The following is an 18526-nucleotide window of genomic DNA, read 5'->3' on the forward strand; positions in this document are numbered from 1 at the left end:
CACCAAAAAAAGTACAACACAGAGAGCACGGGCACGGCCAGTCAGAACGGAGCAGGGTCCTGGAGGACAAGTGCTGTGCCGGGCCTTAACCCAGAAATTGGTCGAGGTCCTGGTAATCTCAAGGGAGGGGCTAATAAGGCTAGGAAGACAGGTAGGGGACACTTGGGGGCTTCAGGACAGTGACTATTTACCAACCAATACAGACATATTTCATGAGGGTAGTGGTGGTTTAGTAGTACAATTCTCACCTTCCATGTGGGATAAACCAAAAAAAAAAAGTAGGAGTCGAGTCGGTTCCCACACATAGCGACACATAGGACAGAGTAGAACTGCTCCATAGGGTTTCCAAGGAGTGGCTGGTGGATGTGAACTGCTGACCGTTTGGTTAGGAGCCAAGCTCTTAACCACTGTGCCACCAGGGCCCAGGTTCAATTCCCATGAGGCTTATGTGTTGCCATGATGCTGAACAGGTGTCAGCAGAGTTTCCAGACTAAGATGGACTGGGAAGAAAGGCCTGGTGATTTACTTTAAAAACTCAGCCAGTGAAAACCCTATGGATCACAACAGTCTAACGACAACTGATCATGGGGATGGCGCACATGGGAAGCGTTTTGTTCCATTGTGCATGGGTTCACCATGAGTCGGAGAAATCATTCAAAATTTTGATAACTGGTATCAATGGCTCTTGATGAAGTTAACTACCTGCCATAAGGCTTGCAGAGGCAAAACCATGTATCACGTCCAGGTACTTAAGAGTGTCATTTTTGCTCCATCTAACAAATTTCTGGGAGGGTTGAATTAAATCAGGTGGAAATAAGAAAAGGTGCTGAAACTTCCTATGGGAGAGGATGACCAAAGGCTTGGAAAAGCACCAAATTACATCCCTACCTCTTCACTCACTGGGTCATGGAACAAGTATTCATTGGCTTGAAGCCTGCTCTACATATCGGTGGCTACCTATATGTGGGGCTTTAGGAAAATTGAGATGCTTCCCAAACCCAGATCTCATCCCCAGCTCCCCACCAGGATCTGCAACGCCTTCCTGTAGCAGAAAGAAAGGCACTGTGCTAGTTGGACCTGTGAAATGCCAAATGTCAGGTCCTGTAACAGGTTCAAGAGTGGCTGGTCTGTCTCCCAATCCACTGTGCCCTGGGGAAATGGGATCCAAACAGAAAGGGTGGCGTGGCAGCAAACAGGGCTGGGCCTTGCAAGCTGGAACATCGGGCTACCTGGGATGAGGGCCGGTAGAGGGGCAGCTGCTAAGAAGGAGCAGGGCACTTAGTTTGGTCTTGCTGGGAAGAGGGGATTGGCGCCTCCAAACAATGACTTTTCCCCCTGGTTAAAATTTAAGGCTGCAGCGAGGTCCAGTTTGGTTACACCTCTTCAATTATACATTTGTTTTTGAAAACATTTGCATTTCTAAAACTGACATATGAATTTTTTTCAAACTTTGAAAGAAAAAAACCAAATCTCTACTTAGAATCAGCTCACCTTATTAATATATACATATATATTTCAAACTATTTTTATCTTTCCCGTTATATTTTTGTTTGACCTTTAAGAAAAGACCTTTCTCAATGTGGCAGCCATTTTATTCGGCTTCCCCATTTGAGAAAATGTTCCTGGCGGTTCTAAGCCATTAGGCAAATGTTTGCCTGACCCTTGCTTCAAGCATAATCTTATCTTTCAGTAAAATACACCTGAAAGGCTACAAGTTTTTCACAGCTGTGAGCCGTGTTCTTGCCAAGAAGTGGAGGAATTAAAGAACTGCCTTGTTTGAATTGTAAGTCTGACCGTGATGAATTGGAAAGTGATAGGTGACTGGGGCTGGTGAGAAGCTTTGAATGTGAACTAAAGACAAATATATTTAGTGCTATCGCAGGGATATAAGCAGGGAGGGAGTCCTGATGGTTAGGCGCCTGACTAGGCAGTTTGGAGTGTTTGTCACTCTCAAGTGTGGATGACCTAGGATAAACCTGAATTGTTGGGAGGGAAAACCTTTTTTGTTGTGGCTTTTTTTTGTGGGGGGGGGTAGGGGCTTATGGTGTGGGGGGATGGGATGGGAACCTGAGGGAAAAATCCCAACTTTTTTGCCACTTTGCCTTCTACTATCTTTTCCCCAATGGAAAAGAAATTTACAAATCTTATTGGTCAGGATCTGAGACACTTGTTGGACAAGTTCTGCTAGTGGATAGGGACTACTGGCCCCAGAAGACACATAGTTATGTATCCTTGCATGCAGGCCGTCTTCCCACTTCCTGCTTTGCTTCCAGCTTCCCTGGACAAGGCTTGCCTGCTGGGGGCAGAACCAGCCATGCTTTTTGTCTTAGTCTGGGTTTCCTGAGAAGCAAAATCTGAACCAAGGATATGTGTGTAAGTACTTTATTTAGGAAGTGATTCCAGGGAACATCAGCAGCAGAGTGGGGAAAAGAAGGAAGCCACCAAGGGTATATTATCAAAAGTCATCCCTGTGGGTACCTGGAATTCAAATTTTCTCAGGACTTTTGGGAAACAGTGTAGAATACACACCTAGGGCTCATCCCCTGGGGAAGGGGTGGCTGCCATATTATATACCCACCCCTGTGAGTCATTGGTCAAAGGCTGCTTCGAGGGAGAGTTAATTCCCTGGCAGCTCCAGGTGACTGTGAAGCAGTAGAGCAAACCCCAGTGGCCACAAAGTGCCATCAGGCAAGGAGATGCCAGTGATGCGGACCGGGTCTCAATAGCATCAGCTCTTCTTTTTCTCTCTTGTTGTGATATCTCAGCCTGTAGTTGAGTGGCATCAGTCATTTGAATCCTGTTCCACAGTCTCAGGTGACCTAGATTTGAGGAGGTAAGAACTAGTACACCTTAAGCCGACTTCCTGGTCTAATTCAGCCTTTCTCCAGTCCAGCCTTTGCCAGAGAAGCCCTGTATTGGGAGATGTTTTCAGATGCTTGCCTAATTGTTAATTAAGCTGATATTTAGTGACTGTCTCCCTCTTTTTTTTTTCTTTGACTTTGCAGTTGACCCTCCCTTGTCAGGCATCTTAGGAGGGGAGAAGGTATGAGCATGTAGAATTTGGAGTAACCTGAATCCAGCTTCCAACCCTTAATTTGTATTTTAGCCATCTTTTGCTTTCCTCTTGCACAAATTGTCCACTTGGAAAAATGCAATACTATGTCATATCAGGGCAGGGGTTTTAAGGAAAAGGGCATTACTGTTTGGTTCTTTTAAACTTAAATTCAATAGAAACTTAAAAAAATCATTCAGGCCTTATTCAAGCTCATGAGGAATAACAAGCTAAACCCAAGAAGGCGTTAAGTTTAGGTTTCATTCATTTTCCCCAAATTTATACCCATTTGTGTTTTCAGTATGACACAAAGTAATAAATTTAAAATTAGGCTTTAGGCCTCCAATTACGTATCTCTTTTAAACAAACCCACAATTCTAATAGATGAAAACTGTATACCTTTCTCCTCTTAGAATTGAATCATACACTAAAAAATGTATACCACAGTTATTAATGTTTAAGTAAATTCTTCCTCTAAGAAATGAAGAATTTCAACATTGAGCTTAAGTGTACAGTGTTTAAATTCTAATTGTTTCCACAAAAGGGACAGAGACTTTATAAATATCATCGTGTGCCCTGGAAGCTCCCCCTGAGAAAGGTTAAACGGGATGACAATAGCAAAGGAATGGAGATGAAAGGAAAAAGAGATCTGTGTAGGGGAAAGACAGCCGGTGCTACGGAAATTGACAGCGCATACATTATGGAGGGGTAAGAAAGTGCTGTTTTTACTTGAAAAATAATAGGACATTGTAATCAACTTCTGGAAGAAGCTGTAAAGCTAGGAAGACATGATAGCTGTTTGACAAGCAATTAAACAATCTCCTAAGGAGACTGAAAACGAACATGGAAGCAACATAAATAGAGCTCAGGTCCCATCTCACGTCAACACTTCACAAGCCAGGAGCCCTCTCAGAGCTGAGAAGGGGCGTTTGGTGAAATGTGAAATCAGAGCAAAAGGAAAGTGTCTAAAATCAAGAGAAAGGGTAACACCGACGGTCATCTGTAACAAGCAGATTACAAAGTGTTGATTCTCTATGTGCTATGTGGATAGGAAAGTGGTGGTCTGTGTTGCAGAGTCCAAAAAAAAAAAAAAATACCCAAACCCATTTGTCGAGTCTATTTGGACTCAGGGACATTTAGGACAGAGTAGAACTGTCCCATAGTGTTTCCAAGGCTGTAATCTTTACAGAAGCAGACTGCCACAGCTTGGTCCTTGTAGGGTAATGCTATTCAGCTATGTGCATCCCCTCCCTAATGGAGTCAGCTTTGCTCTTCCCTGAAGCATGCTGGGGATGAATTCGGGATGGACTCAGGCCGGGAGTGGCATGACTGGGCCAGTGGCCAAGGCCGAAGAATGCCTTAGCAATAAGAGGGAAAACATCTGGGCCTGGACGTGAAGTCCCTGGGAACACTGACTGCCCGAGGACGCGGGAGAAAACGGTGAGCCTTGTTCCCAGCTGGAATGGTATACAAGCTTGGGTCCCTTGCTAGGTGGTTATACTCCAGCCTGCTACCACCGCCACCCGAGAGCAGCTGCTTGCCGGCGTCAGTAAGTTTCCGAAGGTATAAATCTGGAAAGGGCTGTGTGTCAGTTCTGCGGATTATCTGCCGGGACGCACAGCCAGGGTCTTTCCTTGCTCGGGCTGTCCCCCGACGCTCCTGCAGAGTGGATGGTGGGCTCAGACTGTGGTTAGCAGCCAAACGCTTAGCTGCTGCACCTCCAGGGCTCCCTTTGCATCGTAAACCTGCACAGACAGTTTTAGAGAACGAACACATGGCCGGATAATTGCTTAGGCCTCCTAGCATTTGGCATTCTTTCAAAACTCGCCTAGTGATGAATGCTCGTTCTTATATCGGGATTCCTCAACCTCAGCGTCGAGTTTTGGGTCTGGATAATTCTCTGTCATTCCTGGCTTCTACCCACGAGATGCCAGTAGCACCTTCCTCCATTTGGAACAATCAGAAATGTCTCCAGAAATTGACAAATGCTCCGCAGGTGCAGGGAGGCAAAATCGCCACTGGCTGAGAAACCCAGACTTCCTTTCCTTTATTCCAGGGAAGTGTCCCTAGGTGGTACAAATGGCTATTAACCAAAAGGTTGGAAGTTCGAGTCCACCCAGAGGCACCTTGGAAGAAAGTCCTGGGGATCTACTTCCAAAAAATCATCCATTGAAAACCTGTGGGGCGCAGTTCTACCCTGACACTCATGGGGTCGCCATCAGTCAGAGCCGCCCCGACAGCAGCTAGATTGGTTGTGGACAGCTTGGGTCCTGAAGCCAGGTTGTCTAGGTTCATATCCTGTTCCCACACTTCACAAGTGAGTGACTTGTGATGCCATGTCCTGTGCTCTTTCCGCCACCGCTTGGTGCCCCTGGAGGGGACTAGGGGTTGTGTTAATTGTCTCCAAGGTGCCACTGCTGCTTTTCTATAAATGGATTGAATGGACTAAGCTCTGCAGGGCTCCATACCAAAGCAAACATGCAAAATGGGTCTGAAAGTGGAAAGCCTGCCTTCTCCCATGACGTGAATTTTCACATCAGTTGAATTTCTTGTAAGTTCAGCAATGATGGCATACCAATATGCCATATCTTAAGCAGGCTTAAGATTGTGGCAGTGGAGGGTGGAGTACGGAGTACGTCCAGCCCATCTGAGAAGTTGGCAGCCGTGACACTGATGACCCTAAGTGCTACTAACCACATGCGGAAGCTGGGCTGTGGACTCAAGGTTAGAAACGTCTTTCTGTATGTATGCCAAATCCCAAGCTAACCACTGGATGTCACCCGAGTCACACTAAAGTTTCAAGGAGGAACTCTGAGGTGATTAGTCATGTAACCCATAAAACACGTGGTTGGAGACATGCTCCATAGACAAATCACCACGCCTTTCCACCAGATTGCCGGTTAGGATGAAATGGAATGACAGGCACGTGTGCAGAGCCTGGCCCCAGTGGTGCTCGAGCTCTGCCACAGCCCCTCGGTGCTGTTTTAGCCTTGTCATGCACCTCCTGGCTTTGCTGTTCTTTGTTCCAAAAGCCAGTACCCGTGGCTCCTTTTTGAACGACTGCCTTGGCCACTTGAGCCAGCTTTACCTATATACAGAGAGAACCAGAGCTGCCTGGAAATACATGTTCCTCGTCCCCAACCCCAACCCTTAACCAATGACTGACAGGTGTGAGAATATGAAAGCTCAGCTTCCTTCCCCTGGGCGAGGACAGATTCTGAGGTCTAACTTACATTCTTTTTTTAACTTACATTCCAGAGTCGCCTGTGAGATCAGGCAATCGCCACCCACTGTGGGCCTTGCCTGAGATTCCACCCTTGCTGGGCTTCCTACCCTTCCCTGTCCTGCTTCCCCTCCTCCCATACAGCTTTCTTGGGAGTATTTGGTTGATAAATCACTGTCCATGGGTCTTTGTCTCAGAGTCTGCTTTTGTGGACCAACCTAAGGTGCTAATTTAGAGTCGATGCTCAAAAATATTGATTTATTCCCCGCTCCCCCCCAAATTCATCTACCTATTTCAGGTAAAAGTGGGATTTGGGGGCATGTATAGGGTCGCTATGAGTCGGAATCGACTCCACGGCAGTGGGTTTGGTTTTGATTGCCTTGAATGGCCCCAGAGCCCCTTTGCCTTTTTCTGCAGGGAAGAACAGCATTGCCAATAATTCCCAGACCCCAGCAGGCTCCCGGTGACCCATCCTCTGTCTGCTGTCCATCTGATCATGGTCTGACTCTGTTCCAAGACACCAGTGTTATTTTGAATGTGGCTCTTGGGCTTCAAGGTTTAGCGCTGTCTGCTAATCCTAGTCCAGTAATAGAAGTAATTTAAGGCCCAAGGAAAGATCTAGGGGCAAACAAAGGCCCCTCAGTCCCTTTGGAATCATAAAGGTGGGGAAGAAGGGAAGGAGCAAAGGGGAATTGGCAAACCAAGCGTAACAGAGGGCCCAGTGAGGGGGCAGCTGGACACCCCGGAGTGGCGACTCAGGCGTTCTGTCTTTGGTTTATACAAACCCGAAACCCAGCATTGGCATTCCCTCCTCCCCAGTGTGGCATAGCTTTAAATTAATATTTCCATCTCTGCTGATGCATTTGGCCAGAATAAATTCCCATGCTGGAGCAAAAAGGAAAAAGGGGAGGGAGGCAAGGTGAGGTGAGAGGTGGGGATGTGGGCAACCTATTCGTACCAGCACCCCATTTTTTACCCCAAAACACACAGACTATAGCATGCATAGCCTATACTTGGGAAAAATTATCCAAACAATTGCTCATATGTGACAGAAAAGCAATTTCCATTTGGAGAAATATTTAAACCATAGTTTGGTGAGTGTTCTCTATCTTGATTAATGATGGGTTAGATTATATAGAGTATGGATCGATAGGTAATTTCCTGATTAAATTACTGATCTACTGTGGCACTTGTAGGCGACGCAGTTGAGAAGACATCATAGCATAGGAAGGCCTTTATCCCAGAAAAATAGTAGAACATGGAATATCATTAGCTTGAGTAGTGTCTTCTCTCTGTTTCTATCCCTCTCTCTGTCACCATTTCAGATAGATCAGGTTGGTTGTTGAAGAAATGAGACTTCTTCTTTGTGCTTCCTTCTATTTCATCTCCTGATAGCTGAAATATCCACCCCCTCCAGAGGTGTGTTTCAGTAGAACATGAATAGGCTTAACGTTCCCATGTTTTGAATCTGATCCACAAAGCACACAGGTCTAAGGCACACTCACCCACGTTTATCTAAAGTCAGGAGAGGGTGATGCTAAAGGGGCTGAAACCCCTTAGAGTTCTCTTTCTTCCAAGCGTATGGAATGTGCTGGGGTTTTCTAAACCTTCACTGCACAAAAGCGGTGGCTCAATTCAGTCACAATGAACTAAGTCAACTGTGGCTCACGTAGTTTTCACAAACCGTGTCCTCACGAAATCCTCACTGCAATCCCCTGATGTTTCTGGTAAAAGTCGACTAATTCTCCTAGCAATCACTTCTGTTACTCCATTTCACTTTGTGGTTTCACGTATTAAGTCTGAACAACCCTGGCCAGGCCTGTGAGGAACGGTTTGTATGAATTCATGGCCAGGAACTTACAGACTAACTTTCTGATCTTCATCTCCGAGAGGTAATTTACCTGTTGCAGGTTTGCAGAAAGCAAAAGGAGTATTCCCAACCACTGTGCCTGGAGTCATAACTTTTAACAACAGGGACTGTAATTATAGTGGGAATATACTGTGTGTCTGTAGGGGTGAATAGATTGCCAGGCCTTTCTTCCAGACTGAAGCTCTGTTGAAATCTGTCCACCTTGGTGACCCTGCTGGTATTTGAAATACCGGTGGCATAGCTTCCAGCATCATAGCAACACACAAGCCACCACAGTACGACAAACTGACAGGCGGGTGGTGGTCATCCAATATAAAATCACTTAACCTAGTCCACATGCCCAGACAAAACTTTTTATTAGTATGCATTCCACACCCATGAGTATTTTTTGGGAGAAAAAGTGGAAGTCACAGTACCATTATCTCCAGGTGGGTACCTGTGATAGTTGGTGGCTGTACCGTCTCTTCCTGCTGGCCACTGAGGCTGTCACTGTGTCATGCGAGTAAACATTACAGCCTTGGAAACGCTATAAGGCGGTTCTACTCTGTCCTGCAGGGTTGCTGTGAGTCGGAATTGACTTGAAGGCAATGAGTTTGGGTTTTTGGGGGGGTTTTTTGGTGAGGGTGGCTCTATGCAGATTTGATAATCCTACTATATTGAGCCTTGATGTGAGAATTTACATGTTGACACTCTCTGGCCACAGGTTACACAAATAAGCAAGTTATATTTTAGTGCTGCTAAGTTTTGCTGGGCCTCAGTGGGGTGTAGACTGCCCTCATTTGTTGATACTGATAAGGGGCTGTGGCCAGAATTGAGACTTCAAACAAAAATTACACTCGTTCATTCCATATCATGTCACCAAATTGCTAGTGAAATGACTTTGGAATATTTCAGATATTTTCAGGTCATTCTGGAAAAAAAGCTTCAAAGTTTATATAACCTGGAATGGGTTGCAAATAGTTTTGATCAAGAAATTCCAGATGGTCCGAATCGGTAACTGTGATTCCTTTTCTGTGAAGGAAGCATCTGGCACGGTTTACAGCAGCAGATTCTCAAGGGGAGGCCGTTTTCTCTCCAGCCCCACCAGGTCAGATAATAATGGCTGCTGCGTAGGGGCCCTACTATGTTCAGATCCTGTACAGACATGATATTTACTCCTCACAACAATCCAGCAAGGAAAAAAAAAAAAGGTGCTATTAATCCCATTTATACTCAAGAAAACTGAGGTCCAGCCAGGTAGGACACTTACCTAAACAAGCACAGCCGGAAAACGTCGGCATTCATGTTGCTGTCGAGTCACCACCTACTCGTGGTGACCCCATACACACTGCTGCGCTGTACCCATGAGCGATGTTGTGATTCATAGGGTTTTCACTGGCTGATTTTCAGAAGTAGGTGCCAGGTGTTTCTTCCTAGTCTGTTTTCATCTGGAAGCTCTGCTGAAACCTGTTAGCATCACAGCAACACCTAAGCCCCCACTAATAGATGGGTGGTGCTTGAGGTGCCCTAGCCAGGAATCAACCCAGGTATCCTGCATGGAAGGTGAGAATTCTACCACTGAACCACCATTGCACCACCATCCCTGCCCCCCCGCCCCCGCATTATTGTTGAACTCATCTTATTTCAAAGCTCTGTGGTGCCCTGGGCACCTAAATTTGCTGAGCCACCAGTATCACCCAACACACTTTCCTTAAGCACGATTTCATCTTATTGTTTCCCAGCACCCACTGTGCCCCAGTGCTTCTCACCTTTGATCAGTTTCTGTACTTACCTAGACATGTAGTGGTAAGCAGTTGGAACTGACCACTTGTCCTGAGCTGGCTCGTAAGATGACACCTACTTCCCTTTCTTTCCAACTCTACTCCCCTGTATTGTGTCCTTATCCTTTCATGGGTTGAAGTCTTACTCCCCATATTCTGTGAGGTCAGAGATGGCAAATTAGATTTCCTATTTCTCTTCCACAAGAGGCTGTACAAGCCACTTGGGAAAACAAACTCTTCCCGAATTGGATTGAATTGAGCATCTCACAGCATAGAAGACGAATGATAACTCCCCTGTTCTGTTTAATCTTGTGTAATCAGTCTTGGGTCATCTGAGAGTCAGCAAGATCTTAAGTATTGTCTTAGTTATCTGGCGCTGCTATAAAAGAAATACCACAAGTGGATGGCTTCAACAAAGAGAAATTTATTCTCTCATAGTCTGGAAGGTTGCAAGTCCAAATTCAGGGTGTCAGCTCCAGGGGAAGTCATTATCTTTCTGTTGGCCTTCTCATCAATGTTCACCCGACTAGGAGCTTCTTCACTTTGGGACCCCGAGTGCAAAGGACGTGCTCTGCTCCCGGTGCTTCTTTCTTGGTGGTATGAGGTCCCCCAGTCTCTCCACTTGCTTACATCTTTTGTATCTCAAGAGATTGCCTCAAGACACTATCTAATCCTGTAGGTTGAGTCCTGCCTCACCAACACAACTGCTGCCCATCCTCCCTCATTAATATCACAGAGGCAGGATTTACAACATACAGGAAAATCACACAATACCAGGAATCATGGCTCAGCACAATTGATAAACACATTTTTGGAGGGACATAATTCAATCCATGACAGGTATATAACTTTGGGAAAAGTGAGCGAGGGTCTGGAGGCTTCATTCTTGTTATACCTTAGCTATGATAGGATGAGTTTGGGTAGCCAAACATTCTGCAGGATGGAGCTGATTGCCAGGGTAGCCGTGGCAGGTTTTCAAGTAGCTAGGCCCAGCTACTAATAAATGATCATCAGAACAGAATGAAGGACTTAGGCAGCTTCAAGTATATCTATATCTATCTGTGTTTTTATGAAAATAACACACATCTTCATTTGTTCACCAATCACGCCCACTCCCCCTCCAAGGTATTTTTGTAAGCACACTATGGCTAATTTTTTTATAGCAACATGTGAAAAAAAATAATAAAACTGGCAGAGCGGCTCTTATGAAAATACCTTGAGGAGGGAGGGCAGGGTTGTCTAACAAAAGTAGAAGGTGGGTGTTATTTGCATAAAAATATGGTATCTCTCTGTCTATATATATATACACGCACACACATACATATATATATATCCCTTGGTTTGGAGTATCAAGAAAGCCTGCAAGTTAGGCTACCCTTAAGAGTTCCCAGGCCTAGATTTTTTTTTTTTTATGTCGCAGTTGACAACTTCTTAAAAGTGCTAAGGTACCCTTACTGTTTGTGGGAAGGAAGAAAGCTACCCCAATTGGGAAGGGTCCCCAGCAGGCTTCGTTGCCCCACTTCCAAGCTCTCACCTCTTCACGACCCAGGCCCGTTTCTCTAGGTAGTGATCAGTAGACTACTAGAATAATGCCTGGATACGGCGGGAAAGTACCAGTTTAGGAACGCTGAAATCCTGTTGTTTAATCTTGGGGAAGTGGCTTTATCTCTCAGGTTCTCTGGCTTTTTTGTTTATATATGTAAGATGAGAGGATGGAACTAAAATCTGCATTTTTTCAACCTGTAATGTGCACACAAGTCACCTGGGAAATTTATTCAAATGTAGATTCTAACTCAGGAGGCCTGGGGCAGGGCTGAGATCCTGCATTTCTAACCAGCTCCCAGGTGATGCTGAAGCTGCTGGTCCAGGAACGACACTTTGCCTTCAGAGAGGCTACGTGCAAATTGACCCCTGGAAGTTTAAACCTATCAGTGACCTCCAAACACCTGGATGCGATCAGTCCTGGGTGGGGGCAGGTGACTGGAGCAAGGGTCAAGAGGAATTCTGCAACCTGATGCCCTATGCAGCTAGAACAAGGCTGGATGCAAGGGGCTAGCCAGATGGGGGCACTGGGCAGACTAAAGGTACAATGAGGGTGCTGGGTGTCTGGAGGGGTGGGGTCAGAGTATCTGGGGAGGGGAAACAGTGCCTGGAATTGGGATGCCTGCAAGGGACAGGCAGATAGAAAAGTACCCAGTGCCATTGAGTCGATTCTGACTCATAGCGACCCTATAGGACAGAGTAGAACTGCCCCATCAAGGTTCCAAGGAGCGCCTGGCAGATTTGAACTGCCAACCCTTTGGTTAACAGCCATAGCACTTAACCACTACGCCACCAGGGTTTCCAGATAGAAAAGTAGGCAAGGCAAATGCCTCTTTAAAATTTTGTTGAGTCCTAAATGCTGCCTGAAATCTCTTGTGGAATAAAGTGAGATAGGAAAAAACCCTTGAGGTTTATTCTTTTTTTGTGTTTTTGCTTTGTTTTGTTTTTGTACCATTTTATTTGGCCAACCTACATAAGAATTGTACATAAGAATTTGGCAAAAGCACATTCACCCAGAGTCACAGTGGACACAACTGAAAACTAACCCCGAGGCCCAATTCTCTGCAGGCCCTAAATGGTCTCTTCTTGTTTATAGGATGACCAAGCCACAGAAAACCCACGAACAAGCTCCATTCCCGTGCCCCTCCCCAAACTTTCTATACCCTGGGGTAAAAAATGTTTAAAAAAAAAACTCAGAAATTGTGAAACTTTTTTAGTATAGTACAGGCTTTTCAATGACATGTAAACAAACAAAAACTCAGGACTGCATCAAAGTAATGGCATTAGTGATACACAATAAAAGCAGATTTCCAGTTAAATATAGAAAACTTGTGAGCCCTTTAGGCCTGAAGAAACCTGCCTGCCCTCACCAGATTTCTTCCTACCTCACACTCTACTAGAGAAACTGCCACAGGAAAAGGAAATTCAAAATTGAAATTCAAAATAGAGAAAACAACCCCCAGACTTTTTTCCATGAGTCTTTTGATGATTTGAAGCTTGAATGATACCCAAGCGATCCCCCCCACCGCCCGCCGACTGTCGAGTCCATAAAACAAAGAAGAACTGCCCCACAGGGTTTCCAAGGCTGTAATCTTTACAGAGGAGGCCTGTGGTGCAGTAATTAAGTGCTTGGCTGCTAACCAAAAGCTTTGCAGTTTGAATTCACCAGCCGCTGCTTGAAAACCCCGTGGGACGGTTCTTTTCTGTCCTATAGGGTTACTGTGAGCTGGAATCGACTCAACAGCAATGGGTTTGGTTTATATTGCTTAATCTTTATGCTTGCAAACTGCCACACTTTTCTTCCCTGGAGCAGCTGATGGGTTTGTACTGTCAACGTTCCTGTTAACGGCCGAGCACTTAACCACTGTACTACCAGGGCTCCTTAACCCAAATGAACGTACATTTTAAGGGGAAAATATTCCATTAAAAATATTTCCATACCCCTCCCCCAATATATATACAAATACTTATTTAAAATTTGGGGAGAGGAAATTGATCACTTTGAAGGCAAAATTATTCAATGGAAATGATTTGTGAAACTATTTTAAGAGAAAGTTAGAGGCAAAATTGAAATACCAATGTGTCCAGACAGCTCTTTTTATTCGCCAGCAGCTGTGCTTCTCAAGGGCATCGATATTAAAAGTAACAGTTCTAGACACCCCTGCGTGACACAGTACCTTCAGGTGTACTAACACTTCAGCTGGTCAGAGTGTTAGTATATCATTGTCCACAGGTTAAGACCTGAGACCCATCAAGTTTATGTGGGGGCACCCAAAGAGCTGGGAAGGACTAATACTAGAAGTAACTATAAGCAAGTCATCTTCTTTGTGTATTGCCATATAAAAGGAGATTCTGTAGGTGGAAAAATAATTCACTGGGTCTCAATTGCCCCAGCTTGTAAGAAGATCAGGTCAGCAGAAAACAAAAGACTGAGTTGAACTTCCTCTTACCTGCACCTTCAGCCCCAAGAAAAGTAACAAACTCTTAAAGCAAAAGCTAGAAATTAGGGGCATAAGTTTTTTTGGTTATTTTTGCTTTTTCTTTATTTCTGCCTTTCTCTTTCTCTCTGCCATTTTGACTAATTTTCTACTCGCAGAAGAAGTCAATATCCTGGGGGGGAAAAAAATAAAAAAGATTGACCTGAGTAGGCCGGGCCACACAGGAGATGAAGGTTTCATTTATTAAAAATTGTATTTAATCAAAGAGAAATTTGGATTAAAAATAAATGAAGGCTGAACTCCAAAGAGTATGAAATAATTATCACTTTAAGTAGTAAAAAACTAATTAAAATACAGGTTCTCAAATAAAGTTTTAATTAATGGCTATTTGAAAGATTCAAGCATAATGCTAAAAAGCAAAGAGCAGTGAGTCACATTTGTGTAGGTTGGGCAATGTTTCTGAAGTTATTTAGTATAGCAATTAGCTCCAGGAGAATGGTTTCCACCTTTCAAAACAACCACCTTATAAAGTAACTCAGAAACGATCTTTTATTTCTCTCCTGGGCTTACGGGACCATGGGGCATTAGAAAGAGTATGATTTTATGTCATATGTAAGTAGAAATCTATCTACCACAAAAATAAGGCTTTCAAAGGTTTTTCCAGAATGCTCTAATTTTATCAAATGCCAAAAACAAAAAAAAAAAGTAAACCTGTTGCCATCAGGTCCATTCCGACTCATAGTGACCCTATAGAACAGAGTAGAACTGCCCCATAGAGTTTCCAAGGAGTGCCTGGTGGGTTCTATCTGCCAACCTTTTGGTCAGCAGCCATAGCACTTAACCACCATGCCGCCAGCGTTTCTTTATCAAATACAGGTACTATTATGTTTCCCCAACCCAAGTCTTTATTAAGTAAGTGTAACCATCAGTAAGAGTATTATTTTAGATTTTTTGTGTCTTTGATTCTTCCCAGGTTAACTTGCACCTAAAACAAACGTGTGGGCAGTATGGAGAAAACCCACTAATATTTTTCAGTAGGTAAAAACGCTCCTCCAAACTTCATTATTTCAGAAGTTTCCATCGGCAGTTGGGGGCTTTGATCTCTCTTCGAGGGTACATGAAGCGTTTTTTAACACTAGCTCACATTACTTCAAGGTCGGAGTCCTCCTGGGCCACATCTGAGGTGCTTACCGTGGTGGGAACTTCCTTGATGGCTTCCTTGTACACATGTTGCTCCTGGACCAAGGTACTGGGGAAATATCCCACAATCCCCATTTCGTCTTCATGGCCGTCACTATAGACCTAAAAAATAGCAACAGTCAGAGTAGAGCTGGCATTAGGCTTCTGAAAAACCCTGGTGCACCACTCTTTGCTGAGAATGAGAGTTATTACACAACTGGCCATGCTTCCCTTTTCACTGTGGATTCCAGGGGGCTCACAGCCAATTCTGAAGTTCAATTATAGCAACTAAGTTCACACACAGCAAATTTGTATTTATCCTTTTGTGACCCAGTCTACTTTTCTCACTATTTTATCATTAGTTTATGCCAGAGTCCCTGGGTGGTGCAAATAGTTAATATGCTTGGCTGCTACCTAAAAGGATGGAGGTTAGAGTCCACCCAGAGGCACCTCTGAAGAAAGATCTGGCAATATACTTCCGAAAAATCAGCCGTCGAAAATCCTGTGGAGCACAGTTCTACTCTGACACACACGGGGTCAACATGGGTCTGAATCAGCTCAACAGGAAGCCATACTGGTTTTTATTTTACGCAGCCTTGTGAGTTGCCTGAAATCTTTCTGGAACCCATATATAAAAAGAGTAAACAAGTAAAAAAAAAAGTAAATAGATACTTTTATATTAAAGGATTCCTATTTCTCAGATTTCATAAAATTCAAATTCATACTTAAGTGAGTTTAACATTTAATCCTTCATTACCTGAGAACCTATCTTTGGGGCCGCAGGCAAGGGCAGTGAATTGACTGTTATCCCTCTCCAGGTTCCCTCTCCCCTTTTTGTTTTAACGGAAGAAAGCAGACTCATTGGAATTAAAGAAGGGGCGAAAGTTTCCTAAAAGAATATAGAGACTTATACGGACTGCCAACACGAAGGTCTTTCACTTGGAAAATCTTCTCAAACATTTTAAAATAAGATTAAACTGCTTGGGATACTCAAGCCGCCAATGTGTTTGACTTGGTTTTCTTGCCCAAAAATCACAGAAACCTGCATTTGGTTTTGTTAAGAAATACCTTTGTTTTTTCAAAATGCAAGAGTGGCACATATACATGAATTTTTGTATTTGCATCTACAAGCTCTACATTTTTCTTAACAGCTTGTTTTCAAAATTAAAATGCTTTTAAGATAGGTAACAGAGGAAAGAGAAGAGCAGCACGCGTCAAGGTGTCTGTATAGTTTTATAATCTCTTACACTGCCGGCCCAAAATTCTCCAGCTTCGTTTTCTTTTACCAGCTTTGAATAAACGTAAATCTGCTGCCCTTTTTTAAAGTTAATGAATCTACAGTCCGGGGCATTGTAATCTTCTTGAGCTCTGGCCAGAGAAATAGTATCTGTTAGGAAAAAAAAAATGGAAATGACGACATTTTAGGCTCCTGAATTTTATAATATAGTGAAAAGGCAAAACATATCAGAAAACTCAGAAATCAGAGTGACTCACACCTCACAGCACACAGCTCATGTTCAACTCAAGAAGACTAAGATAAGCAAGGTTTTAAAGCTGCGTCTCACAAAATCTTCTCCAAGCAAATTCTCCAAATAAAGGAACGTACACATTGGAGAATATTCATTTCAAAGTCAAATTAGATTCTGTGCTGTTAGTGAATGTATTTTCAATTACATAATAGAAAGATAAGAGAAAGGCATGAGAAGAATACTCACAGACACACTCGTCATCTGCACAGAGCTTCTTGGAAGCAAGTCTGTCCATAAATATTCCATGCACAGTCCATATGGCTACAACACCTGAGAGGAAAAGTAAAACTATTTTTGCCATCTTCCTTTTTTGATTGTTTTTGCTAGCACCTTTTGACTAGAAGTGGGGACTGGCTTTAGTGATTTCTTCCTTTTATGTGAGAGCTGGACATCTGGGTAGATGCCTTGACCAATGGGAAGGAGTCTACCTCCCTCTGCTTTCCTAACCTCTACTGGCTCCAGGGGCTAGTCAGTGTCTGATTTTCCAAAGAGAATCAAATTTCATGTCTTTTTTGTACATGAATGCTCTTCCAAATAGACCACCAGTGTTAAAGCCACTTCAGCTGTGGCTTATTCCATCAACTAACAGGGCTTTGTTAAAAGGACTCAGAGATTTTAAAATAATTTTTTATTTTCTAGTTCAGCCCTCATTTTCTTTCACCTTATGAGCAAAGATGTGCTACTGAAAATCTAAGATTTATATCTTTAGTGCAAAAATTTTGATTTAAGCAAATCCAATTAATACACATATAAATTTATATAATAGATAAATAAAAAGATCTGAGGGCTTACAAATCTTTTGTGATAGGAGTCTTAGAAGTATGGATGGGTTGTAACGCACTAGGCTAGATTCTACTATTGGGGAAAGGAAGGAATGGGCGGGCTGTGAGAAATGAGCAAATATTTTCTTACTCCCTCTCTCTGAGACTTTTGAAATTCAATCTCAAAATACTCATGGATCATGTAAGAGATAGCGAAGTTAAGGTCTGTGTCATCCCCCCCTCCCTGTTTCCAGCGTCTTCCCTATGGAGAGAGGGGCACTCCTAGTCATCACTAAAGTTGAAGGACCATCTATTCAACAGATATTTACTGATGACCTACTAAGTGCCAGGCAATGTTCTGGGCACTAGAAGCTCACTTTATTCAATACCTGCATTACAGATGAGGACACTGAGGCCCATCGGAGGCCTTACTTAACCCCCCTACCTAAAGGTTACCCAGCAGGATTGGGTACGGTGCTAATTCCATTAACCCACAGTCAGATTAGAACCGAGGTTTTAAAACCTTTAGTTTCTGCTACACTTCAAGGTGAGAATGAATTAGGAATAATTTTTAAAGCAAAATGCTTGTGCAATTTTCCTTCCTGTAATCTGGGCGTGTACAAGGATCTCTTTGGGAAAAGGAAAACACTGGTTAAATCGTCTTAGTGGTGATCCGGCAGCTGTTTTACAGGCTCTCACAGTCTCAGACCAGCCCTCGGCCCAGGAGAGTTAGGAGACAACCGAGTTTAAGGGGTACTTTAAGAAACATGGCTGCGCACGCTCAGGTTGCCAGGCTGTGTACAGGTCCCTTGACGCAGAGATAAAGCCACATCCAAGCCAGCCAACAACCTAGCAAAGGAAGGCTAATGTTCACAGGATGCCTTCTCAACCATAGGAAGGTAGAGACAGAAGAAAAGCATTGCCTTCCGAGCGCCTGGGGAAGGCCGGGTGTGTCCCAGCACCTGCTGCTGGCAGAGACAGGATGCAGACAAGAAGCCCTTGGTAACACTTTACTTGCAAATAGGAGTTTAAACTTCAAATTCCTCAGCAAGCATTTGTGCATAGCCATCCTGCTCAAGGCTCTGCTGTCAATGGGGTGCACAGAAGGGCTCTGTCCCAAGCTTGCGCACCTCCTCCCTCTGGACTTCCAAAAGTATTTTCTGGGCCTTTAG

The 18526-nt window shown here is 43.9% G+C and overlaps 1 protein-coding gene across 1 annotated transcript; it reads right to left on the minus strand.

Annotated features, from left to right (window-relative positions):
• Nucleotides 1-14623: 14623 nt before the first annotated feature.
• OTOR (otoraplin) lies at nucleotides 14624-18356 on the minus strand. The gene is made up of 3 exons (XM_023549878.2): nucleotides 16780-18356; nucleotides 16312-16451; nucleotides 14624-15187 (listed from the first exon to the last, which is right to left on the minus strand). The coding sequence occupies exons 1-3, from the start codon at nucleotides 16892-16894 to the stop codon at nucleotides 15026-15028; spliced, it is 417 nt and encodes a 138-aa protein (XP_023405646.1). The 5' UTR covers nucleotides 16895-18356; the 3' UTR covers nucleotides 14624-15025.
• Nucleotides 18357-18526: the final 170 nt, after the last annotated feature.

The sequence above is a fragment of the Loxodonta africana genome, chromosome 24, assembly GCF_030014295.1.
Source record: "Loxodonta africana isolate mLoxAfr1 chromosome 24, mLoxAfr1.hap2, whole genome shotgun sequence".
In the NCBI taxonomy this organism is placed as follows: Eukaryota; Metazoa; Chordata; class Mammalia; order Proboscidea; family Elephantidae; genus Loxodonta; species Loxodonta africana.

Bases quoted from the DNA above. Each gene is read 5' to 3' on its own strand.
- OTOR (XM_023549878.2), bottom strand. From the start codon at position 16,894: ATGGCAAAAATAGTTTTACTTTTCCTCTCAGGTGTTGTAGCCATATGG. The intron at 16,452-16,779 runs GTGAGTATTCTT...TTTTCCTAACAG, and splicing joins TGCAGATGACGAGTGTGTCT to ATACTATTTCTCTGGCCAGA. The intron at 15,188-16,311 runs GTAAGAGATTAT...GCTATTTTTTAG, and splicing joins GAGAATTTTGGGCCGGCAGT to GTCTATAGTGACGGCCATGA.